Source organism: Pezoporus wallicus, unplaced genomic scaffold, assembly GCF_028554395.1.
Source record: "Pezoporus wallicus isolate ANWC-B61680 ecotype Strahan unplaced genomic scaffold, APGP_CSIRO_Pwel_v1 contig_5787, whole genome shotgun sequence".
Taxonomy (NCBI): Eukaryota; Metazoa; Chordata; class Aves; order Psittaciformes; family Psittacidae; genus Pezoporus; species Pezoporus wallicus.
The window spans coordinates 2,046,456-2,073,394 of record NW_026637253.1 but is presented as its reverse complement, the minus strand read 5'-3'; the positions used below and the strand labels follow the sequence as shown (position 1 = coordinate 2,073,394).

The window sequence follows — 26,939 nt, the reverse complement described above, 5'->3', positions numbered from 1 at the left end:
TAATTAGGAAACATCAAAAATACAGCCAGGTGTCATGAACGTAAAAGAAGTGCACTAAAGAAACGTCCCAAACCCCAGACTGTGAGCGAAACCAAACCAAACAGGTAAAACAAAAATATGAGCATATTTTACATAATGAGCAATTATGTAAAAATAATACAAATAGATGTAAAAAAAAATAGGAAAAAAAAAAAAGAGCAATTACACTTGGTCAAAATGTCTATGCATATTGCTCAGTTGTGGCAGGGAACTGACATTCCACTGATGGGAAACTTGTCTGTCTCAGGGTGTCCTGCAATCTGCTGGCTGTCCTGCCAAGAGCCAGCACCAGCAACTCCCCATGAGAGCACCGGTCATCTCCTACCAGTCCTGTGGGAAAGACTGGTTTCCTAATCACACAGTCATGCTCAATGCTTTCTGTTGTCCTCTTTGTTGCCATTTCCACATCATCTCTGCCAGTAACTTCTTTCTGGAAGCCTTGGTGCTACCAGAGTTAGTGTCCCAGGCAGCAGGTCATTCCTACCCTCCTTCTCCTGCTGTTGGGACTTGGACCCTCTAAGGGGATTGTCAGCAATGACAGCTTCACCTCTTCAAGGGAATAGGACTCACAAACCCAGGGAAAGAGAACATTATTCTTTTGCTGATATTGAAAGAAAATTTTAACTCCTCTTTGACTTTCTAAGTCACTTCAGAGAAGACTGACAATTTTATGTCCCAGTTCTCACTGCTGTCCCTTCTTGCACTGATGTTGCTGGGTTTTTTATTTGTCTACATGAAGACAATAGCAGATGTGCTGGTTTTGGCTGGGGTAGTGTTCATTTCCTTCATGGTATAGGGCTATAATTTGGATTTTTGCTGGAAACAGTGTTGAGGACACAGGGATGTTTCCATTACTGCTGAGCAGTTCTTACACAGAGTCAAGGCCCTTTCTGCTCCTCACACCACCAGCGAGTAGGCTGAGGGTGCACAAGGATTTGGAAGGAGGCGCAGCTGGGACAGCTGACCCCAATTGACCCAAGGGATATTGCATGACGTGATGCTCAGCACATAAAACTGGAGGAAGAAGAAGGAAGGGGGAACAATTGGAATGATGGTGTTTTTCTTCCCAAGTAACATGTGTGATGAAGCCCCCTGGTTTCCTGGGGACAACTAAACACCTGTCTGCCCATAAGGATCAGTGAATGAATTTCTTGTTATGTCTTGCATGTGTGCATGGCTTTTGCTTTACCTCTTAAACTGTCTTTATCTCAACACGAGTTTTCTCATTTTTACCCACTTTTACCACTTTTATGATAGATTAAACCACGATAGCAGGAAAGATTAATGACCATGTGTGATCAGTTGTCAATGAAAACATCACTGCAACACATTTGCTCTCCTCTTTGGTATTCCTACTGAATTAAAAACTTTTCTCAATCTTATCGTGGCAGTGGGACAAAATTTGGGCTGCAGTAACACTGGCAGTAAGGTGGGGTACAGCAGCATAGAACTAGCACATGTGTGATGGTTCCTCTTTAACCTTGGCATTTTCCCAATCATATCAGACTGGTATGAGTGACTTTGACAGTGCCTTGGGCTTCATACCACTAGAGGTCATGCAATGTACTTATTATCTAAGCTGCTTTTGAAAAATGCTCTAATACTCCACAAATAGTGGATAAATTTGTACTGACTGCAGTTCCAGACGCTGTTTTGGCCTCTAGATGTCCCCACTTTGTACACGTGTAGATAACTACGCCACAATAAATTGCCCCATCTATTCTGTTGCCCGAGCTTGGGATTTATCTTGAATAGTACACAAGTGGGGAAGGATGAGGAATTGGAAATATGCAAATAATGTTAGCATGAAAAGCCTGCTTTATAAAATGAACTATCTTATCCACTAAAATAAGGAACAAACAGTGAAAGACAATACTACGAGTGGTGGATTGTGTTCGACCTGACTACCATGATGCTGATTCCACTAATGTATCTGCCTTGGACTTTTCCTATCTTGGAGGTACAGTTTGAGATAATATTGATTGTATCTTGAAGCAGCTGACAAGTGCTCTCTATCTTTTGATTACAAGCCTTTTGGTGTCTTTCTCCTCTTTGCCTTTGGCCAGTAACACCCTTATCTGTACCACCCACATTCATCTCCACCTGGAATAGGCACGCTTTTAGGGGCCTGTCAGACTTCACATCCTGTCACAACTTGCTCAGTCCTACTATCATAATTTTTCCATGAGATGCAGATCTGTTGTGAGTGGGCTCAACTGTTGGACCCAGCATGTTTTCCCTTAGAGCGTGCTACTGGTATTAGCCAGGGTCCATCAGCAGCTAGAGCTTATCCAACCACACTGCCCTCACCAGCCTGAGTTTGCTTATTCTTATTAAAAACCCAACCAACTCCCAGCACTGACATCACCTGCTTTATTCTGCACTGTTGTCTGATTCTCTAGGCAGCCCCTTCTGCCTCCCTGATTAGGGTTCTCCCAGGTTGTGGGGAACTGGCAGCTTGTGTAGCCTTTTGAAAAACATGTCTCCAAATTTCCTACACAATTTGGCAGATCCTGCAAAATGACAGCAGTAACAGTCTATCAGTTATTTAGTTTCCACAGTAATAAGAATTTACAATTACATTGTTCACATCCTTCTGATGGACCATTCTCCTAGACTTTTGCCAGTCTGGAAAACTCTGGAGATAAGTATTGTTACTGAACTAGATATTACATTCATAATCTCATCATTGATAATTTAATCTCATTTTATCATACACTGATAATCTCATCATTGTATATAAATACGTGAAGGGAAGGTCTAAAGAAGACAAAGCCAGCCTCTTTTCGGTAATGCCCTGTGGTAGGACCAGAGGCAAAGGGCAAAAACTGAAACACAGGAGGTTCCTTTTGAACACCAGGAAACCTTTTTCACTGTGAGGATGACTGAGCACTGGCACAGGCTGCCCAATGGAGACTGTGGAGTCTCCATTGCTGGAGATGTTTAAAAGCTATTTACACATGGTCCTTGGCAGATGGGTCTAGGTGGCCCTGCTTGAGAAGGGGAATTGGACCATATGACCCCCAGAGGTCCCTTCCAACCTCATCCATCCTATGGTTACTGGCCAGTTAACTCTTATTGTCACTCTCTTCATAAATTATTTATTATCTATGCAGGAGATTGCTTAGATTATACAAATTGACTTTGTTAATATATTGGTAATAATTCAGCTCTTTCAGCATAAGAAGTGTCTATGGAAATATGGCAGGCAAGTTACATCTTCTTGATAAACCACTAAGCTTCTTTCAAAGCTACGGAGCAGTGTTCAGCATGATGGGAGCCATTTATCATCCAAGTGTCCTTCTCTGTGTATGTTTTCAGATCTAATATTTGTAGAAGGGATTCGTTTTCCTGTAGAAGAAAATAGTTTCCTGATTTCCACCACCCCCCCCCCCCCCCCCAACCCCCCCAGAACAAGAGCAAAAATAAGTACTTCTAGACACTATCAAGATAGATTTAACCTTTTTCTTTCATATACCTAGCCATGCCTCTGGGCTACCTAATTCAGATAAAGCCAAGACACTTGGCATAACTTTACTTGTAACGATTCACTTTCTAGGCTATGCAATGCCTACAGAAATAGCATATTGAGTGTAATCAAGATTCCATCAAACATCATTTTGACTTTCTGTTACTCTATCAAGAAGAGATCTGCAGGCTTTTCCAGGAGAGCTTTGTCAAAAGATTTGGAATAATTGCGAAAATATAGAATAGAAATAATTTATAAGAAATTCGATGCCACAACACTGTACCCACATTTTTCCCAATCTTTCCTCGTTGTACTTTAGAACTACATTCAAAGAAACCTTCCATAGGCACTCTTTCTGGTAGTGGCCACCTGACAGCTGACCATGAGAGAGCACCTGTGTGCATGACTGCAGTTTCAGATGATGTTCACATACTCCTCATAGGGCTAGACAAGATTTATCTTGTGCAGGATAATTCAAGTGCTTCAACTGAGGCTCACTTGCTCAGAACTTTTCAGATTCTTCTGGCACAAGTGGAGCAGCAGCACTCAGATATTCACTTGTTTAAAAATTCATGGCAAATGTGGTGGGGAGTGATGAGTAATGAGAACAGCGATCACTTAGCTGCTTCTTTGAGCAATCATAACATTGAAATTCATAACCACAATTTGCACCTGCAAAGAGTAATGAACAGCCACCTTCTGAGGAATAAGAGAAAACCTGCTTTGTCCCTTGCAGAATGTCACTTCCTGATATCACATACAGCTAGAAAGGGAAAGCAGTATGTTTGGGTATGAGGGAGACGGCAGAGCACCCTTCCGTAGATAACGTTTCTAGTCATATCCCTCTCAGACACTTTGAAAGTTTACCATGACATAAAAGCTGTAAGATGTGGCTGTGCAGCAAGTGACTTTTGCACCTTGCAAATAGCACAGAGCAGCTTTTACTTTTACTCTAGCTAGACTCATGTTTAGGAGAAAGGCTACTGTTGGTTTCTGCATTTGCACTGATGGAAAATGGAAGCTCTGAGATTTTCTTGGATATATAACACCTCTGCAGAACTGGTACTAACAGAGAAATATGTCACAATTGCTGGCACTTCCAACAAGCTGGAGATTCAAGCAGATTTGTTTTTACAGTAAAAATATTACATGTCCTTCATAATTTTACTGCAGAAGACTTAGTTGTCTTTAAACTCACATCTGCAACAGGGCGTATTTTGCGGGATCCCAGGGTGTAGGGCTATCTTACATGAACATGGGAGAGTAGCCTACAAGATGATCCCACTATTGCTGGAAGCTGGCTAGCAGTTCAAAATGGGTTGCCATTTTAAAGCACAGTGATGGGACACTTTGGCTTAAAAGGGAAGGAAAGAGAAAGAGGGAGATGGTAAGGAGAGCAGCTGACATGCTAGCTGCTATTCAAGGTTGACCTGTCTGCTAATCAACTTACTACTGCATTCCAGATTAATGTGCTAGAACATTTGAGCATGTAAGGGAAGCTGCATAAACATGCCACATATTGAGATAGGGATTTGTTTGGTTTTCAAGTCTGTTATAAGCACAAGCAGCTGTGAGGTCTTTCCCTATCAGAACCAGTCCTACAATGGCATGTTAGATCAATGAAAATCTCAAAACTGTTGCTTGCATCAGCACAAAGGGCCAGTCTCAACAGAGATGTGTGATACAGAAAAGGTCTTGATTGAGGGCAAGCTCTTCAGTGTTACTGACAAGGCATGGACAGCGCTACTGCCAATAGCTCAGAGGCAGAACAGGGCTTGAAAATAGGACCTTGCATTTGCCTGACATGATATTAGTCAGCTCTGGGAACAAGAATAAACCTCAGGTATGTCTCAGTTCATGATAACGATGGCTTCCATAACAAAGGAAATTATAAAAATGCTGAGCAGACTATCTGATGGTGGTTCTGGCAGGATTAACTTTTTAATAAGAGAAGGCTGGTAGGCAAAAGGAATGGGGTGGGCTGATCCATATCTTTCTCTGTGGTGTGTTGATCAGACTAGTGTGAGTCAATCATGTGAGTCAACTATCAACTCTATGCAAATGCACGTTTATTAGCATTTAATACCAAAATCCTCCTGCATCCCTCCAGGTATGGCTGAACTCTGTTGAATGGCTAACTTCTGTCCTTTGCTCTGTTTCAGTGCCATCTCATAGCTTTAGTTTTAAGCCTTTGATAGGTCTGTTGTGATCCCACTTGGACATTGCTTTCCATCTTCTTGAGCACACCTCACTGTTTCCGTGTCAAGTGTGCCCTTTCAAACAGTGAGCGGTTCAAAGACGGCTGCCTGGGACCAGATGAAAAATAGCAAATGGGAGGAAAGCAGGAATAGAACAAAACAATAGTTTTGCTCAGCAGCCAGGCTGACTTCTGCAACATATGTGGTGGCTGCTAGGCAAAGGTAACATCCGGGTTCCACCTGTAGAGAACATGAAGAAGGTTTAGTGCAGAACAGCTTGGGAAAGCAGGTGGAGGCTGGGAGAAAAAGATCAGAGCACAGAATAACAGCAGGGCTATTACAGTAACGGAGCTACCCCTGGAGGTGAAATCACTGATGTTTCTAATGGACTGAAAATGCCACAGCGATCTGCTATCTACACTGCTGTAAGGAACTGGGCTCTGCGAACACAGCTCGCTTACAAGGATGCAGCCTTGTGATGTAGAGACAAGCTCGAATTGTTAGCTTTTTCTTATTTGATATCACATGCTCTAGGTGATCCTGCTTAAATGAGTTAACTATCAATACAACATGATACTGATCCATGAATGTAAAGAGGCAGCAAAATTTTGCCTGTATAGAACAAACACACTGTGCATACCAAATTCCCTGGCAACAACACATTAGACAGAACAGTTGAGCATCACTGCCCTAGCTGGACAGAAATGATTATACTCCCATCACCAGTTTGTGTATGTATTTTAGTTACATCCACATAGTCCAAAGTAAGGATAAGTTGTGCCCAATTTTGTGCACAACAATGGAGAAAAGATTTTTTTTTTTTAGTATTTTTTTTTTAATTCAGGAATAAGATTTTGAGATGGTACCTACTGAAGTATTGATTTCAGTGCAAGTGTTCCTAGGACAAGGTGATGCCTGTGCAGACTACAAGGGCAAGGCAGCAGTGAAAACACCAGAAAGTGTGAATGAAGAGTTTTAAAACCTGATGGTAGCACTGACGCGTGAAACTATAGATGAATGCTTTCCTCCACAAATGATACAGATCAGCAAGAAAAAATAAAACTAACAAAATAAAAATAATTAAAACTGGATTATTATGCTTAACTATTGAAAGAATTGCCTGGATTTTTCTCACTGTTGCTGGAGAGGAACAGGCACAGCACAGTGAACTGTGAGAATGTTGCAAGCTAAACCAGAAGTTACTGGTGGAAGACTTTGCAGAAAGTAACTTAAGACCTTGACTGGGGCTCAGCTGAGAGGTAGATGAAATTACAATACACATGGAAATTGTCTTTCTAAAAAGAGCCACCATACCCTTAGTGATTTTACCCAGCACTATGCAGCATGCAATAAAAACAGTAAAGAGCCTGTTACTGCCAAGCTGCTTTTTATTTTACAACTTTATCAGCATTACACGTACTTAGCAGTGCACTGCATACCTGTAGTCTGCTGTGAGGCCTGTAGGTTTTATATCCTAAAGATATGCATTATATTGTATGTAGGTTGTATATCCTGAAGATATACCATAAAGATTTGGTGGTATAATGCTCTCATTATACTATAAATGTTAATTTTGAATGTGAGAGTAAACATAAGGCAGTCTTGAGGCAGGAATTTTTAATGGTTCACATAGATTTAAGAGCTAGGTCTTCAGGGCAAATTACTGCTTTTCATCTCTAAGAGGTTTACAAATGACGGCACTATCAATGTAAACTTTCAGCCCTGCACTATCAAACGTTTAAAGGTAATTGCAGACAATTATAGCAGATTTTGAGGGTTGTTGAGGAGTTTGCATAAATACCATGTTTAAAAGGTCTGCATATAAATAAAAATGTGGATTTACATAGCTGTCATCTTGAAATGTTTCTAAAAAGGAGTCTCCTAAACAAAACTATGTGTGACAAGAGACAATTCCAGATCCAGTAGCAGAAGAGAACGTCTCGAAGAGATACTCTTGTAACTAGACAACCCCAATAAATACCTTCAGAAACAGCCAGGCAGCAACGTTAAGAAAGAGGACAGCACTAAAGGAGACAGCATCTGTCATATAACTAATTAAACACGTGTCCAAACATGTTCTGCCTTCTTCTTATGCAGAAAAATGGGTAAAGTAAATGTTGGAAGTTGCGACTGAAAATAACAGTTCTGGGAGAAATGTCACAGAAGCAGGAAGGTCAGCGCTGCTCATGCCACTGCTGGGAACTGGGAGGAGATTCCTCTGGCAAGCAAAGGCAAAGCACACTCCTGCTGCTGCTGATAAAAACCGCATAAACACGAGTTTTAAAGCATTTCTTAAGAACCAAACACTTTCATTACTCAGAATTCCCTGGTATTACTGGTAAAAATAAAATAATGAAAATGTTCCATTCAGTAAAGAAAAAAACTAAAGAAGGAAGTTCCGATTTTTGCTTGTTTGCAAGAAACAGAAAGTGACTTTTCTTTCCCTCCCCAACCCGAGATGATTGTAAAACACGTGTTTTGGGCTTTTTTAATATCAAATACATTTAGAATGAAAAATGCCGGGAAGAAGGAGAAAAAAAAAGCCTAGGTGGGAAAGCGCTCTGGTGATTCTAATGAGTACATTCTCGCTCCCTGTGGAGAACGTCTACCAATTCGTAGAGACCCGGAGCGACCGGTGCCTGCGTTTATCCTCTCTCAGGCCTCACGGAGACCCGCAGCTCCCGGCCCAACTCGGACCCGGGCAAGGCGGGCTCCAGGGTGATGATTTCCATCCAACACCGCACCTGTGCAGCCGCTGCGCACCGGTTTGCTGTAGGATATGAGGAGACCGGGATGAGCACCTGAGATTCCCGAAACGAAACCAGCTCCGGGGTGGGGTTGGACAGGGCCGTTCTCACCCACCCCGGGACCTCCCGCCGCTTCACTTCCACGAGGCCGAGCCCAGAACAGGGAGAACACCACGTCTTTACGGCACATGAGCCCGTAATCCCTGGCCGCGGCCACTGCTGCTGGGGCTGCGCCTTTAAGGGGCCAGGGGAGGCGGTGGCAGGCGGGATCTTGCGTGCTGGCGCCTCTCCCTTCTTTCCTCCCTCCGCCGCCGGCCGGGCAGTGGGCAGTGCCCGCCGGCCGCCGCGGCGGGTGGGGAGCGGGGAGCCGCAGCAGCCTGCAGCCATGGCTGTGCCCCTGCGCCGCCAGCTGCCAATGCTCTTGCTTGTTCTGTTAGCAGCCGGTGGGCTGCGGGCGGCGGAGCGGAGCAGCAGCGCCATGGAGGAGCTCGCCACCGAGAAGGAGGCGGAGGAGAGCCACCGGCAGGACAGTGTGAGCCTGCTCACCTTCATCCTGCTCCTCACTCTCACCATCCTTACCATCTGGCTTTTCAAGCACCGCCGCGTCCGCTTCCTCCATGAGACCGGCCTGGCTATGATCTACGGTGAGTCCCGCCGCGCCTCGGCCAGTGCTGCCCTCGCCTCAGCCCCGTTCTTCTCCTCCCCTTCCCCCGGGCAGCCGGCTCCCTGGGGGCCGGTGTCACCTCCGGCAGGGGCGCCGGCGGCGGGGCCCTGTGCTCGGCTGCGCTCTCGCAGAACCGAGTCAAGGGGCGGGAGGGCTTTGGCCTCGCGCCCCCATCGCGGCTGGCGGGCGGCAGCGCAGGGGTAGGCCGCGCCCGGAGGGGGGGGCACAGCCCATCAGCTCCCGGATCCCGTCACCCCCCTGGAGCCTTTCCTGTGTGAAAAGAGCGTGTTTAAACTTCGTTGTTGTGGGGTTTGCTCTTGACTGCTGTCATGCCGCTGTTACCGGTGACCTGAGTTTGCTGGGAACCCACTGACCGCAGTGGTACCAGACACCCTAGACAGCGCCCGCAGCTCGTCCTAAGCCCGCCTGGTGGAGTAAGGACTGTACTGAATCGAGTTTGTCCTCTCCAGCTGCCTCTGTGTGTAAAGGGAAAGTAAATTTCTCATCAGAAGCGGTTATGGGGATGATGGTTTGGAGGAGCGGGGCTGTGCGCCGGTGCTATTGGTGGCTGGCGCAGAGGACCGCAGGTGAGCCTCGGCTGGTGCTGCGGAGGACTCGCTCCGCTGCGAACGCGCGCAGTTGTATTCTGTGTGCAGTTTGCTACGCAGCATAGACTGTTGCGATGAAGAGCAGCCATCCGTTTAAAAAATGATTTGTCTGTTGGTGATTGGCTATTACCGTAGTACCGAGGGCATTTCTTCTTTATGAGCCGAGTCGGTTCCTGATGAATGGTGTGGAACACCTACCCGGTGCTGGTCGGGATAAACATATTGAGGGTAACCACAGATGAGAAATTCAGCACTCGAGGGGAGGGGAAAAGAGAACTATTTCCTCCCTGATGAGTACTACTGATCTTGAGAGCTATATGATTGCTTGCAAAGCAGTGGAATTTTCCTCTGCTGATGCTTCTCTTAAACCATCCCAGTTTGCTCTTAGTCACTGATCTCTTTGCTGCATTGCTGTGTCTTTCACATATGCTTGTTGCTAAAAACTGGCAAATTAACAATTAGTTCTACACTAGCATGGTACTGCTTAGCTGCTGAGTAGTGCTCAGGAGGCAGTAGGTTAACTGTATGTGTGCTGACAGGAAGAGATGGGGTAAGGTTGTATTGAAGATGTTGTTTAGATACTACGCTGGTGTTGTCACCCTCAGAAAGTTCGCCTCTGTTCTATGACCATTAGGTGGTTTAGTTTATGGTGGAAATCCTGTGTATGTGGGAGTGCTAATGTATGCAATACAAGTACCAGGGCACTCAGGGCATTTGGGTATGTGCTTTGATGAGCTGTGTGCGAAATAAGAAGCTGTTCAACTGGAGAACTTTTACCTCTTGTGAAACTCAAATTAGTTTACTCTAATATCCAGTTCCTGATCCATGAAATGAATGCTAGATTCCCAATTTAACATTCAAGTGCTGAAATGGTGTATTAGGAAAGGTGCTATGCAGTAGCCATTTCTGCCCATAGGCAACACTGCTGAAAAAAGGATTGGCTCTAACCATTGCATATTCTTGGTGTACCCTTGCCTGAATCATTTTCTTTTTATATATTATTCCTCAATACACTCATCTTCTAAATGAGTCCCTCTAGTCTACCAAGATACATGATCTTCTCTCTCCCAAAGAGACTCTTGCTGTGTTGTGGTAAACATCTAAAGAAACATGTTTAGTGAGTTCAGTTCCTTTCTAACACAGTTAACCTTCTTGCCAGTAAAGCTCTGCTGAGGCCCTGCTTCACTTAAACATTTTGCAGACTTCTTTTAGAGCAAAGAAAAGGACATTGCAAGTGTCATAATAACTGTCTGTTATGCTTCTGATAACCAGGTTTCATTCTTCAAATAAGAGCTTCTCTTCTTCCTTGTCACTTAAAGGACAGTGGCAAAACTGAGATGGGTTTCTATTTTGCTGATAACTTGGTATCTGAAAACTGCATGTTGTGGTTTTTTTGTGTGTGTGTGTGTTTTCAACTATGTATGCATTTAAGAGGCATGTATTTGATCAGTCTGACTTAAGCACAAAATCATTAGGCAGTATTTCAACCAGAGTTGGTGTGGTCATAAAAACATACACACCAAACAAGCAAACAAAAAAACAACCAACAAATAACCCCCAAACAAACAAACAAAAAAAGAACACACTCAAAAAAACCCGAAAAAAAACCAAACACCCAAATCAGTTCTGGGTGTCTAGGTGCTCTCTTAAGGATGTATTTAATAATATGTTAGTGGTGCAGGCTCCAAATTCGTCACACTAGGTAATTTTCATATGATTTTATGGTCAAGACTACAGCACTTGTACCACTTGCATTCAACTTTTTAACAGAAAAATTGAAGTGTTTCTATCACAGTGGTTTCCAATGCTACCCAAATAAGTGGCCTTCATTTACAGAAGTAAGTCAACACTTCAGTGCTGATTAATTTTTATTATGGAGACCATGACCTGGAAAAAGCTGGCTTGTTGCACCTAAAACCCCTCAAAAACTGTTGGTCTCAAAGTGATGAATGTTTGTATGATGGTATTGGATGAAATGCACGTTTGACTTGAGCTAGTTACAGCTGCAGGTCTTGATGGTTGCTAGTTCCTTTTGCTCTTTAAGAAGAGGTGATGGAGTTGGGTTTCTTTTCATCTAGCCATGATTAATTTAATGTGCAACGAGACCTCTTTCAACGAGACTAGAGTAGGCATCAGGTAGCACAACACTGGCTTGAAACAGTGAGCAGAGAAGCTGCTTCCAGAAGCCAGGCTTTAACCAGAATCCAAATTTGCTGTGTTGTATACAACTTCATTGTGCTAGCTGCTTTGATTGAAGATTAAAGTGTCATTAAAATCATTATGTAGTCTTTCCCTGTTTCTTATTTCCTGTGTTGTCACTGTTCTCCAACAGACAGTTGCTGCTTGTCTGTCTATGTTATTCTGATGTGTAAAATATCTTTCTCTGGAAATGTCTGTTGAGATGTGAACTAACACAGAGCTTATATGGGTGTTTATTGACTTGCAGCCTTGTTTCCTCTCCTCCTTCCTCGCCCCCCCCCCCCCCTTTTTTTTTTTTTTTGTGATGTGCAACTTAATCTTGTTTGTGCTGAAGCAATATGAAAACTTCAGCTGCGCATGATAGATCTGACAGTTGTGTATGTGAAAGTGGAACGACCCTAACTTTTTTTGAATGTCTTAAAATACCTTCTGGCAGAAGCTGCAGGTTCGGGTGCAGTACAGATTTGAAAATAAATATGCACCATAGCACTGCGCTATGATCACCCACAGGTCATTTCATAAGATGTACTTGGCTTATAAAGTGCTAAATACGATTGAATCTGGTCTTGAAACTGTAACAAGGGGGCTGCTTTTATGAAAGTTAAATACTTGCAAATGCTGTGCAGGTGCTCCAGCAGCAGTGTTACTAATGTAAGTCATTATGGAGCAATTAAAAAAACGCAAACAACCATCCCATAACAGAGCAATTAAGGAATTGAGACTTTGCTGATACATGTATTCCAGCCTGTGATAGGGATCATGATGCTCCTTGCCTTTGTGCTGGTCTGAGTCCCAAGGATAAAGCATCGTGAGCCATGTTTTACCTGAAGACGTTCAACAGAGGTGAACAGCGGCTCTGTGTTTAGCAGGTTTCTTCACTCTCTTAGGAGCATCCTCATCTGGTAGGGCACCAGAGGACGTGGACTGTGCACCTCAAGAACTCTAGGAAGAGCTTATAGATGGGAAGTGATGGCGGGCTCCCAGCACCCTCTCTTTAAGAAACAGCTATCTGGATAAGTAGATGTGTGCCAACAGATCCAGAGATATCACTCCCATTAGGCAATTAGTTTGCCCCTTTCAAAAGCAGTAATTTGGATGTCAGTCCTACCAGGTACCTTCTCAACTGTGGTGTTGTTCTGGAAGCCACATGTGCTAATGCTGCAGGTAAAAGTAAAAGCAAAATTGGACTTCAGTGTGGAGGGGGAAAATATATGAAAAGGCATGTAAAACTTCTATTACCTTTTGTGGATCACAAATGAGAGATGAGGTAAAGGCTGAGGATGAAAACATCTTTTTTGTTCTGAAATACTCAGTATCAGTCTAAGTTTCTGTATCCACAGAGTAGATACAGAAAAGGCCTATTTTTAGCTCATGTGGCTGCCGCACTGTCTGTTACAATTTTAGTCTCTACACATGCTAGAAATGACCTGACACGTCTCCCACAGCCATCAAAATAATGGCAATGTTGGTATTTAATAAGCTACTTTCACACAAGCCTTCTAATAACAGATTTAGAAGCATAACTCTCAACACCTAGTTTTGAGAACATCTCACTTTCTCTGGCAACCTGCTTGTTCTTCCTGGATATTCTTTCACGGACTTTCACATGAGTCTTGCGCAGTTTGTTGGCTGCTCAGGACGTTTTAACTGTATTGCAAATCTCATCTGTAAGCTTGCTTTGTGGTCTGTACCCGGATGGAGCTTATTTTATCTTGTGAGATATTTTAGCAGAAGTGCTGTGTATCTGTTGTTAACCTGTTAATCTGTTGTCAGATTTATTCTTCAGGTGGGATAGTTGAATAGTTAAAAATCGCTAATATTTCTGAAATGTCTTTGAAGTGTAATAATTCAGCTGTATGATTCAGCTGTAGTCCTCAGAGCACAGAGCAGTGATTTTGTGGGGGTTTTTGGTTGTATGTGTTTTTTGGTGGTTTTTTGTTGTTGTTGTTGTTGCTTTGTTTTGGTGTTTTGATTTTTTTTTTTTGGGGGGGGCGATATGTGGTCATGTTGGGTTCTTTGAGGTAGGACAGAGGTTTTAATAGCAATAAGTTAAATTAGTTCATTTTTGTTTGTTAAATTCAGCTTCATGAAATGTTCTATGAAATTAGCACCAGAATATCCTTCTGATTACCAGCATGATCTAAAGAAGAGAGAAACGGCAAGCCTGGATTTCCTCTATATGACACAAGTGGCTGTTAAAGCTGGCGCTGTTCTACAACACCATGTGATTGTAGAAACCAGGATGAGGCTTAAGGGGAAGGGATTCCTTTGCATGTACTGTAATTCTCATCTGAATTAGAAAGTTATCACTAACAGATGCCAGTTCTGTAATATTGCAGAGCTCACATCTGCCTGCCTTGCTGTCCTGCATGTGTGCTCAGTGATGGGCTGTGTTGGTTGGGGTGTGGTGAACTGTGGGTAAGTAACCTGATGTGTGGTGGGCAAGCTTGTTTTTAGACACTAAGGTGGTCCTGCAGTGTATGACAGGTTAGCGTTGCTCTTGTCTAGGATCTGTAGGTGCATGAAGCTTTCCTTAGTTCACTTCTGAAGATTGTTTTGCATCTTTTCCAATTTGTCTTTGCTCCCTTGCAATAGAAATATATCTCTAAACAGGTCTTCCAATGAATCTTCCTGAAACAGCCCAAGGACTGAGCTCCCCTGTAGATGTAGTGTCTGTAGCTATTATAGTAGCTTCTGCTCTTGCTGCAGGTGAGAAAACTGACAAGAGGATGGTGAGGGAGTGTATAAAAGCTGCCAAGCCCTACAGGATACCCAAAGCTGCTTGTCAGGTGCTGAAGGTGTCCCCATGTCAGTGTTGCTCTATTGTATCAACTGGGGCTCTGTGTAGTTTTGGGAGGAGGTGGATGGGACAAATCGGGTCTAGATTTTTAGCCGTCTCCTTTCTGCTTGGTTACTTAGGCCTTTGTTTTATAGATGATCACAGAAGGGTAGTAGGGAGTGCTTCCTTGGCTATGGTAATGAAAATATATGTAGCAACTGGTGTGTAATTTTATCTCTGGATTTCACAATCCTGCATTGGCTTATACCTTATGCAAAACGAAATGAGCAATTCAGATATTGTTCTTTCCAATATTTAATTAAAAAAGCTGTGGTGGACTGGAGTGATTCTGGCTGTGCCTTCTCTTGCGGTGTGTCTTTTATAGACCTTTCTCAATTCCTGTGCTATAGAAAGACTAGAGCATTTTAACACTGAAATCACCTTCACTCAAAGCAATTACGTGCACAGCAGGAAGTACCTCTGCTTCATCTGTACAGCCGCTTCTGGGAAGCATTTAGGTGAAGAAGTGAAACCTGTGAAACACCTTTCTAAATCACTGCGTGGGCTCACTAACAGAGCTGAAACTCTAGACTTCTGTTGTGTGTTCTCCCGGCACGACTGGAGATAGGTGTAAGCCTTGTTTTTGGCTTGGTGTGGCCCAACTCTCCCTTCTCAGGGGACTGGCCTTGCCTCCAAACTGGGATGGTTTTCCACAGCACACACAGCTCTGGAAGCAGTGATAGGAAGGTTACATTCCCTGTGACAGAAAAGCGTCATGGCTCAGCTAGCTACGTTCTTCTTTGTCCTCTGTCCTCACGAACTTGGCTTTGTTGGTGCATAGTGGCCTTTTTTTCCCATTTTTCCTCAGGAAAATAGTCTTCCCTTTACCACACTACTCTGTGGATTTGTTTAAGGCAACATCTTGAAGAGCTGGGTGAAACCTGTCTCTTCCTTCTGGTAGGGAGATATTTCCACCCCCATCCCCTGCTATCTGAACCCTAACCATTCTCTTCATTAGGTAGAAGTGGTATTATAAGGTTCTTGCAGCCCAGAAAGCCAACCGTACCCTGGGCTTCATCAAAAGGAGCGTGACCAGGTCAAAGGAGGTGATCCTGCCCCTCTACTCTGCTCTTGTGAGACCTCACTTGGAGTATTGTGTGCAGTTCTGGTGGTCCTCAACGTAAAAAGGACATGGAACTGTTGGAACAAGTCCAGAGGAGGGCCACGAGGATGATTAGGGGACTGGAGCACCTCCTGCATGAAGACAGGCTGATAAAGTTGGGGCTGTTCAGCCTGGAGAAGGTAAGGCTGCGTGGAGACCTCATAGCAGCTTTCCAGTATCTGAAGGGGGGCTATAAGGGTGCTGGGGAGGGACTATTCATCAGGGACTGTAGTGATAGGACAAGGGGTAACGGGTTCTAACTTAAACAGGGGAAGTTTAGGTTAGATATAAGGAAGAAGTTCTTTCCTGTGAGGGTGGTGAGGCACTGGAATGGGTGGCCCAGGGAAGTTGTGAATGCTCCACCCCAGCAGTGTTCAAGACCAGGTTGGACAGGCCCTTGGGTGACATGGTTTAGTGTGAGGTGTTCCTGCCCATGGCAGGGGGGTTGGAACTAGTTGATCTTAAGGTACTTTACAAGCCTAACTATTCTATGATCCTATGATTCAAAGCTATCTCAAAGTTTAACAGCAGTTTTCATGTTTAATCTGATTCTTGAATTAAGGGGGTAGCATTTGAGCCTCAGAAGCAATAACCCAGCATGCTGGCACCAATACATGCCCTGCTGCAGAGCTGACACAGGGAAGAGTCTCATCTGTCGGGGACACCAAGCTACATAAGAAGCTTTCTCTTCAGCTAGCTATTGATGGCAAGAGTTGCAGGTGCACACACCACACATCCACACACAGCCAGCACATTGAAGATTGTCATCTTATGCACAAACAAGTTAATGGCATTTTAGAACACATTTATCCTTCATTTCCACCTTTTTTTTTTGTTAAAAGTAGTCCCCGACTTCATAATGAAAGAGCAGGAGAACAAGTCAAGAACAAGAACAAGAGCGCCTATTTAAAATATCTCCTCAGTACTAATTAGCTTCCTTTAAGCCTAAGTGGGAAACAAAGACCCCTATGGAGGGGCATGGCATTCAGAATAAGCATACCACTTCATTTAAACACTTCCACAAAGCCAGCGCACCAAGGTGTCCATCAGACCCACAACCTGTTGTTCAAACTGGCCCCTCCAAGGAGCTTATACAAGGTAACAGCAGAAAAGTTACACACTCATGATGTGCACTTAAGGTTTGCACCAGGTATTTCAGTGGCCTCCAGCTGCCTTTAATACCATTTGCTACAGATGTATTTCAACAGGGCAGGGATATTTTGAGAAAAAAACAAACCCTACAAGCAGAGAAGAGAACAGCTATGGAGAAGTAGCGCCAGCTGCAGCAGACCTACAAGCTCACAAACACAGTGTTATGGTCAGGACCACCAGCAGCAGCAGAGCTACCCCATGGCTGGGCCATCCAGGGTAGGATGCAGCCAGGCATGCAGACACCTCCTGTCAGCAGTGCTGCACCTACAAGAGATTTGCTAGGACAGACCTATCAGGTAGCAGTGGGATCTTTCTCCGTGCATCACTCACACATATAGCTGTATCAAGAGAAATGCAGAGTTTAAACTCAGCCTTTGAAAATGAAATACTGAAGCCAGGAAGAAAGCACAGAAACCATGTACCTCCCTGGCTAAGAGCAGTTCACCTCCTCTACTCTAATTGAAAGGGAGCCTTCAACTATTTCTCCCCAGTCAAAGAAACGACAACACAAACCAAAAACACCAGCTTCTTCCACCGTAACTTTCAAGGTACCTTTAAAGTGAATTGTCTGATTTCAGGACATGGCGGGGGGGAGGGAAGAAGAAAAAGAAAGAGTTAGTTTTGTACCATTTCTTTTCGCTCCCTTCATACTCAGTTAATTGAAGGCTGAAGTGCTTTTTAATAGGGAGAGAAAAAAAAAAGCAGTGCATTTGAGCTAAATTGCCCATCTCTGGTAGACACAGAAATTATCTGATCTGCTGAGAACAACTGTGGGGTTTTTTACAACACTAGTAAAAACTCCTTCAAGATGAATGCCCTTCTAAAAAAATATAATTGCTTGTATCACATCGTTTCAATATAGACACCACTTAGTGTGGCGGAGAAGGGCTATGTTCAGCATTAAATGGAGATAAAGCATTAATCCTGAGTCATAAATAAGGACTCTGTTGAAGTAAAAAAAAAAAGTCTACAAGCTGGTATTTCTGGCTTTCAGAGTGGAAACAACAGCTTTGCGTTAAATACTGAGGCTGTTTCCTGAACAAATGGGGACAGTTCAGCAGCTCAGTGCCAGACTCCCAGCAGTCAGCATGTGGGCAAGGAAAGAGCATCCATGATATACAGAGCCTGTTAAAGGGCTAAAGAGGGATTGCAAACTATTTTTACTTCTGACCTGTTAAAGGCCAAGAGACATACATCCGGGCTGCAGGAGGTATCCTGTAACACTGCACAGCTCACAGGGATTTTTGTTTTTAAACGATGCCTGGCCTGTGGTTCCTGCTTCAGATTTCTGATTTCTAGATCAGTAGGGGGGTGGATAATCATAGAATCGTTAGGGTTGGAAAGGACGTTAAGATCACCTAGTTCCAACCCCCCTGCCATTGGCAGGGACACCTAACCCTAAATCATGTCACCCAAGGCTCCGTCCAACCTGGCCTTGAACACCACCAGGGATGGAGCATTCACAACTTCCCTGGGCAACCCGTTCCAGTGCCTCACCGCCCGTACAATAAAAAACTTCTTCCTTATATGCAATCTAAACTTCATCTGTTTAAGTTTTAGCCAATTACCGCTTGTCCTATCACTACAGTCCCTGATAAAGAGTCCCTCCCCAGCATGCCTATAGCCCCTGTCATATACTGGAAGGCTGCTATGAGGTCTCCACGCAGCCTTCTCTTCTCCAGGCTGAGCAGCCCAACTTTCTCAGCTTATCTTCATACGGGAGGTGCTCCAGTCCCCTGATCATCCTCTCGGCCCTCCTCTGGACTTGTTCCAACAGTTCCATGTCCTTTTTATGTTGAGGACACCAGAACTGCACACAATACTCCAAGTGAGGTCTCAGGAGAGCAGAGTAGAGGGGCAGGATCACCTCCTTCCACCTGCTGGTCACGCTCCTTTTGATGCAGCCCAGGGTACAGTTGGCTTTCTGGGCTGCAAGTGCACACTGAAGCCGGCTCATGTTCATTTTCTCATCAACCAACACCCCCAAGTCCTTCTCCGCAGGGCTGCTCTGAATCTCTTCTCCGCCCAACCTGTAGCTGTGCCTGGGATTGCCCCAACCCAGGTGTAGGACCTTGCACTTGGCATGGTTAAACCTCATGAGGTTGGCATCAGCCCACCTCACAAGTGTGTCAAGGTCCCTCTGGATGGCATTCCTTCCCTCCAGCATATCAACCAAACCACACAGCTTGGTGTCATCGGCAAACTTGCTGAGGGCGCACTCAATCCCACTGTCCATGTCACCAACAAAGATGTTGAACAAGACCGGTCCCGACACCGATCCCTGAGGGACACCACTCGTTGCTGGTCTCCAGCCGGACATTGAGCCATTGACCACAACTCTTTGTGTGCGGCCATCCAGCCAGTTCTTTATCCACCCAGTGGTCCGTCCATCAAATTGATGTCTCTCCAATTTAGAGACAAGGATGTCGTGTGGGACAGTGTCGAACGCTTTGCACAGGTCCAGGTAGATGACATCAACTGCTCTACCCCTGTCCATCAGTTCTGTAGCCCCATCATAGAAGGCCACCAAATTGGTCAGGCAGGATTTCCCCTTAGTGAAGCCATGCTGGCTGTCACCGAGCACCTTGTTGATTTTCATGTGCCTTAGCATGCCTTCCAGGAGAATCTGCTCCAAGATTTTGCCAGGCACAGAGGTGAGACTGTCAGGTGAGACTGGTCTATAATTCCTCAGGTCATCCATTTTCCCCTTCTTGAAAATGGGGGTTATATTTCCCTTTTTCCAGTCATCGGGAACTAATATGATACACTAATACAAACATGTCATAACTGATGATAATTTGAAAATATCAAGTGTCTCATCAGAAGGATATGACTAGCTTTTGATTTGTACTCTTTGAATCCATTAGAGTGGATACTGCTTCCACACTAATTCTGAGAAATTAGTTTCTTTTTTACCCCACCTCTTCTTAGCACTTGATATCAAGTCCTCCAGTAGAGAAGGGGAATCTGCATTTGAATTGTCATATACCTCTCTTCTGTTGTTTTACTGCTTCACTTTCCTTCCCATTTGCTCTTTCCTACATGTTAGTCTTCATTGTGCTTACTGATTATGTAATGGCCTTTCTCTTGGGGGCAACCTCCTTATCCATGAGATAGCTTGACTGTTCTTCCTTAAATTGTCTTTTTAGCGAACTGTTAGTGGTCAGCCCCAGAATCCACCCTCTCCTGCAGCTGGAGAACTTGCTTTACAGCCTTGGATGAAGGTACAAGTCACCTGCTACGGAGTTGGACACTTGCCCCGTCCAAAACTCTGCTGAGGCTGAAGATAATGTATTTACATTCCCTGTACACCCAGCACCATTATTTGCAGTCTTTGGCTGTTTTTTGTAGGTGAATTACAAGTTACTTTTATACTCTGAAGTATTTATTAAAAAACAGACATTTGGAGAAGCAGAGGCTTCATCTGGGCATGTTTAAAAATGATCTGGGTTGTTTTTTTGTGTGACAGCAGTCATCAAAGAACTAGCTAGGTTCTACCTAATTGATACTGTGCTTGTCTCTGTATGAGCAATGAAGCTGATGACCTAATGTGATTGAGAGAGAGAGAATACAGTTCATGCTATATTTATGTTTGCTAGTAAATCCTATATTTAAACTTGTTATTTTTGGCTTGTAATACTAACTTATTCCAGCTGGCTTTTAGCTTTGCTGTGTAATTGTCTTTTTCTAAATAGCCTTTGGAAATTGGACTCAATAGAGGAGTTTGGCAAACAGATCACTTCTTGGCTAGTTAGGAGGGATATGCCACCTGAGGTGGAAGGGGCATTCACAGGAGACAAGAAGCAGTCTGTGGAGTTGGCATTGCTGACTACAGTGCAGTTCTGCAATGGCTGGAAAATACAGGAATAACCATGGAGGAAGTAAAGTTGTGTAACTGCTTATTCCTGCTGTGGAAGTGCCATCTGATTGTTCCTCATGGATTATCTTTGATATTCTAGTTTAATATTATGTAATGTTGATTATTAATTGCAGAGGAGGGTAAGTGTATGTAACCTTCTGTGGACATGTCTATTAAGGCTGGCCCTAGCATCTTTTCCTGTCTCACAGAATTGAAATGGTCAGTTCTGCTTGTTTAGCTTGTCTTGAAGCTTTATACTTTGGCAGTTCTGACAGCTGCACAGCATAAAAGGTACGGTTTCGTCATACTTATCTGCAGTACTAGTGTCTTGCAGGGAGACTATTCCCAGCAGACACTGCTTACAGTGAATCATTCTCAGTGTCTGGAAGGCATGATGGTATGAGTGAGGTAGCCTTAATGCTGGAATAGACTTTCATATGGGCAACTGCGTTTCAATACAACATTTCAGCCTAACTGTTATTGCTTTTCATCTCTGCATGGCAATATTATCTAACTTAGCAAATATTTTGTTTATGAAGTTGATTTTTATCTGTATTTTTCAGATTTTCAACCATATTCACATGTGTTAGAGCAATGTATTTACCTGCTCGGCCCCAGACATGTTCTTCGCACTTCAGGAGCTTGAATAGAAAGACTGTGTTTCTGTACCAGGTTTAAATTTTTCTCTGAAATTCTGACTTACTGAGGTCTCAGGGAGTTTGCTATGCCCAAATTTCTCTCTTGAAGAGAAGAAGCCTCCTCGAACACACACAGACTTCCCGGGCTTCCAAAAAAATCCAGTGGGTGACCATGTTCCTAATGATCTTTTACAGAGATTCATAGACATAAAATTAATCTTTTACTCAGCACTGCATGACTGAAGAGCTAGTGAGCGATTTCCTAATGGTGACCTGCTTTGTTAAGCTGCAGTAACTAAATGTAATTCCAGCATACTCAGTTTTTACATGTGCCTTCATGAAACAGAGAAATGTCAACATAGACATCTTAGTGATATCTAGCACTTGACTATGTTCCACTTCCCCTCAGGGGACCGTAAAAAACAGTTTATTGCTCTTGCTGGCAAATGTTTGAGAGTATTTATTTCAACACTTTCAGTTTTTTACCCCAATGGTTTTGGGATCTCTTCCAAAATGCAAAACATTTCGTGCCATCTGCACTTCAGACAAAAATACCTGATTTCATTGCGTGGGGGGGGTAAACTTTGCATTACATGTTGCATATACCTATGACAGAGCCCTTCTCCTAAAGACTGGAAGGTGGAGGCATGGTGTGTAAGCACAATCTACCTCATGTTTATGAACACTTTCTTCTTAGCTTGTTGAAGCTAAGACCCTTCCATCAGGACTTCAGTCTTTAAGGTACTGCTTAAATTTATAGTTATGTTCTTAAAAACAAAAACAGACAAACAGAAAGCCACCTCAGAAGCATTGGTTTGCTACTCTCACTGGCCAAAGTCATACCAGAGAATGGTTTGGGTTGGAAGGGACTTTTAAAGATCATCTAGTTACAAGTCTCTTTGCTCACTTCCCTGCCTCTTTAGATTATGCGGTAATAGACTCAAGCTCAGAACAGCTGAAATAACTTGTTGTTTTTAACTTCCTCCTGCTGCCACAGTCTTCTCCATCACTAAGGCTGGTTCCTATCTCTCTACACATCTCCACTTCAGGCCTGCATTGCAGTGTTCAGATTAAACTTTTACTGTTTGTATTATAAGTAGTTTTTTCCCCTTGATGTGTCTTGCTCTGTTGCGGTGTTCTCAGCTGTCCTCCTGGTTCTGTGTGTGTTGTTTTAGAATTTTTAATTAATGCTATGTGAATCAGTGGTTGTGTGAAGTGAAAGGTAAAGTTGCCACTGTCTCTAGAAATATCTAATTATAACGAGAATTAAACTAACATTGTTTAATTTGCTAATAGTCTGTGTCAAAAGCAAGACCTACTTCTTAGCCCTTGGACTTTCAAAGAAGGCTTAAAGTTTGACTCATTGGCAAAGTTCAGACTGCTCAGCTATAAGAAAAAAACTTGGATCACTGATCATTTACTACCAGGTTATATTATAGAATTTTCTTGGAATGGCAAGTGAGGGAATTTGAGTTAATTTGTAACACTAAATTATAATGAGATTGTAAAAATAGTCTTTTAGTGAATCTAATTTTATGACATCTTCAGAACCCTAAATTGCAGAAAAGGGTAATGCTTAAGAACAAAAGATGGCAGCTTTTGTAACATGGCAAAGCGCTGGAATCCAAATTAAGCAATGTCTGCATGGTGTTTTCCAGACTCAGATCCTTGAGCTGGTCACATTTCTGACCCACATGTGTGCACCCACAAACAACATGCATGCCTCAGAACTGAATTTCTCACTTTCCAGAATAGCCTGTTCTTGTGTAATATTCTCTGAGCATAGAGACAGTTTTCTAATGCTTCACTTGACTAGAACCAGTATTTCTATGCGGTTCCCTTAGTATGGAAAAGATACCATTTTACATGTGGAGATAATATTTTTTTTTCTAATGTCATAAAAAAAAAACCCTTGTCAAGTAAAGAAACTTAGGCACCCTGTTTCTAAATTTCCTGAAACATAAAGTGAGTGTATATTGTTTGGAGAACATAAAAAGTCTATGAATCATATATTGAAACAAATATATGATCAACGCAATCTGGTGCACTTTGGGTAATCATTAGGTATGCTCCTCAATTTGACAGTTCTTACTATAGGTGATTTACTTTTGCATTGTATTTGCCTTAGCAGCTTGTTGACAAATACAGATTTATGGGAAGCTCCTGAGCAGGGAGGAGTTTTTTGTGGTTCAGAGGCAGTGGGCTGGTGTGACCATGAGGGCATTCTGGGGCTGCTAAAAAGGACTGGGAAGACCTTACTCATTCCTGTTAGCAGCTGTTTGCCAGAAGCTTCTTCTGTAATGCTGGGCTTCAAAGTTGAGGAAAATTAAACTGAAACCGGTATCCTATTCTTAAAATGTCTGGAAGAAAAGCTCACTTTCATGCTGTAACTTGAACTGACCAGAATCTACGGACTTGGGGTTAGCACTGAGTTGTTACATTTGCAGAACACATTTGGCTAGACAAGTGGCTGTATTGACCAGGAAAATTTATCTATGACCTAAGTTTTGATGTGCTTGAGGACCAAGCAGCTTTGTTGTAGGCTTCAGTGAGCAGGAGATCAGACAGTACTGAAGAAGTTGCAGAAAAAAATTGCTGGGCAACAGATACCCCAAGGAGAAATGCTTGGCTGAATTGTATCTGCAGAGAGAGATGTAGCCAAGAAGAAGGCAGCAGGTTCAAGTCGGGCTTATTGAAATGGGCTGAGAGACTGACTATTGGGAAGACAGAATTATTCTGGGGGAATATGAATTCTTTTTTGGGGGTGACAAAACAGTTACTTAAAAACTAGGATTTCTGGTCTAGGCTTTTCATAGCTATATTCCTGTGTTATCTGGCAGACCTTCTGTGTAGTCTGTGGGTCACAAGAGAAGTTTGTTCAAGGATGCTTTGGAGACTTGCTGCTGAACTTGGATCATGAACTGTGAGTCTGTGCTTGCTCAGTGGTATCTACCAGCATTGTCTGTTCTGTTCAGGATAAAGCAAAACCCTCTGCTCTGAAGAGGCCAATGCTGTGCATGCACTTTGCTCTTGTAATGATCATATAGGACCCCAATTAAACATGATCTGACTTTGCATATCTTAGCTGTGCCTGTAACATGCCTGTGATTTTTGCTTTAGTAGCAGCTGTACAAAGCAGGCAGGCTGCTGTGTCCCTTACAAAAAAGTGTGAGTGCTGAGTACATTTTCCACATTGCCAAGTCTTAACCTGGCATGGCGGTGTGTGAGTGACTTCTTGTGCCTTTTTTCCTAGCCAACAGTTATAGGGAGAGCTGATTTTTTTTTTTTTTTTTTTTTTTTTTTTTTTTAAATGGGGCTTTTAGTAAAATAGTTAACGGGGGGAGGGGCTTTTTGTGGGGCTTTTGGTGTTTGCCATGAATGCCATGGTATCAGGCACTGTGTGCATTAGTCATCTCATCAGATCCATTCAATCCTTCATTTCTGTTTGATTTGGTACAAGATTTTTAGTTACAGTAGAATTGTGTGACGGTAGAATTGTAGACACACCTTGTTAACTTTCAGTTGAACTTAATGATGTATTATCTTCCACTTAGGCTGCTGGAAAAGATGATCTTTTGCTTAGAAAGTAACCGAAGCTGGACCCAGTCCTCAAAGCAAATCTTCTAGTAGTGCCCAGTCGTGTTGGTTTCTGAACATGTAGATTTTATACATTTAATGATATTATCTGCCAGATACTTTTATTGTGATGCTTGTGGTCTGAAACGTGGCTGATGGCAGACTGATGAGTGTTTTCCCACTGATCTGGCAGTTCAGTCTGTCAGCATTTAGCATGAGTAACTGGGCACACCTTTTGTTTATGCTTTGTTAGTTTAACAGTCCAGAAGATGGCATTTTTTTTCCTGCATCCATCTGGATCTCACAACCTGAAATGTTATGGTAACAATGATAATGCTGTACTCAAGTTCTGCTGTTCCTTCTGAAATATTATAGTTATTTATGCCAGAAGAATATGGTAGGCTAAATAGTCTACTTGCTTCCTTATGATAATTAGCTCCAATCCCAAAATTGATCCTGTGCGCCTAGGAGTATAATTGCTAGGTAGCACTTAACTGTAATGAGCAGTTAACCAATTTGGTCTTAATAGAATCGCAGAATGGTTAGGGTAGGAAGGGACCTTAAAGCTCCTCCAGTTCCAACCCCTTGTCATGGACAGGGACACCTTCCCCTAGACCACGTTGCTCAAAGTCCCATTCAGCCTGGCATTGAGCTCTTAACAGCAATCTTCCATTTATTGTTGCTTAACCTGCTCATATTTCATAGCAAGTCCTCTTGCTTAAATCGATGCAGCTAGCTAAAAGCTTTGCAAAAAACAAATAAATTGCAATGAATGTGTATTTTCTGGGTTGCAGCACCTATTGTGTAATACACTTAAAATTGGGAGGCAATTTTTTATTCACATTAGGTTCTAGCAAAAGCACGGCGCAGCTGGTTTGCCTGCTGCTGAGGGAAGGCTCACTGGAGCAGTTATTCTCTCTAGGTCCTTGGCATGAATAGGCATCGCAGCAGTAATTTTTCTTAAGAACTACTTTAATTGCTGTAGCTTCAGAACGTGTCACTGTCAGGAGCTGACGTTAACACACTTTTTGCACAGAAGCAGCAGAATGCTTCACAGTGCCTGCAACAGGATTTCAGCATACCTGTAACCTGGTTTTATTTTTGTCATTACTTCTTTCTTTGCATTATCCCTAGACACAAAGGAGTGAGAAAAGGTAGTCTCTCTGTGCGTTTGGGAGGGAGGTTGCTGCAAAGCAACTTTATTTATACAGAGGCACTTTGCAGCTTTTGAAATACGACATCTGAATGTAGTACTTCATAATCCCTTTTTGACTCAGTTTCCACCATTTTCCTGTTTTGAAGACTGTGTACGTTTAATAGCTAACCATTGTACACAGCAGCAAATCTTCAGTGCATGCTCTGAAAGCTTGGATTTTCTTTGGATGGATTTTCATTATGGCTCTACTGCTGCTCTTTACAACCCAAAGAAAGCCTGCATTCATAAGGATTACTGCATCTGCAAAGGATGAAGTATAAGTAGGAATGATGAACTCCAGTGGTCATGAATGGACAGATTGTTCAGGCATTTGTTCAGTTGTCAGTATATTGTGAAGTATTTGGCCTGGCAAAAAATGTTAGCTTTGGGTAACGTACTAGTTTTATTAAAAGTGCAGTCGAATACTCAGACACAGTGTATTTCAAGACAGTATGTGATCTATTAATGTATCTCTCTTCTTAATTTATGTATTTCTCACTAAAAGCTTGTAACTCTAGTTTGTAATTCTACTTTCCACTGCTAGCTGCACTTATCTTATCAGACAAGTCTCACTACAAAAGTACTTGTAATTCTGAGTTGGGTGCTGTGTGGTGTTCTGCCAGGAGCACTGAAGAAGGAAGACCATGCTGTACT

General features: G+C 43.1%; 1 protein-coding gene across 1 annotated transcript in view; it reads left to right on the top strand.

The window, feature by feature from the left end:
* The first annotated feature begins 8,630 nt into the window (after positions 1 to 8,630).
* Positions 8,631 to 26,939, top strand: part of SLC9A7 (solute carrier family 9 member A7) — a 74,176-nt gene continuing 55,867 nt past the window's right edge. Inside the window, exon 1 of the mRNA XM_057404494.1 lies at positions 8,631 to 9,097. Coding sequence (XP_057260477.1) covers positions 8,839 to 9,097 — 259 coding nt within the window. The 5' untranslated portion in view covers positions 8,631 to 8,838. The remainder of the gene's footprint in view (positions 9,098 to 26,939) is intronic.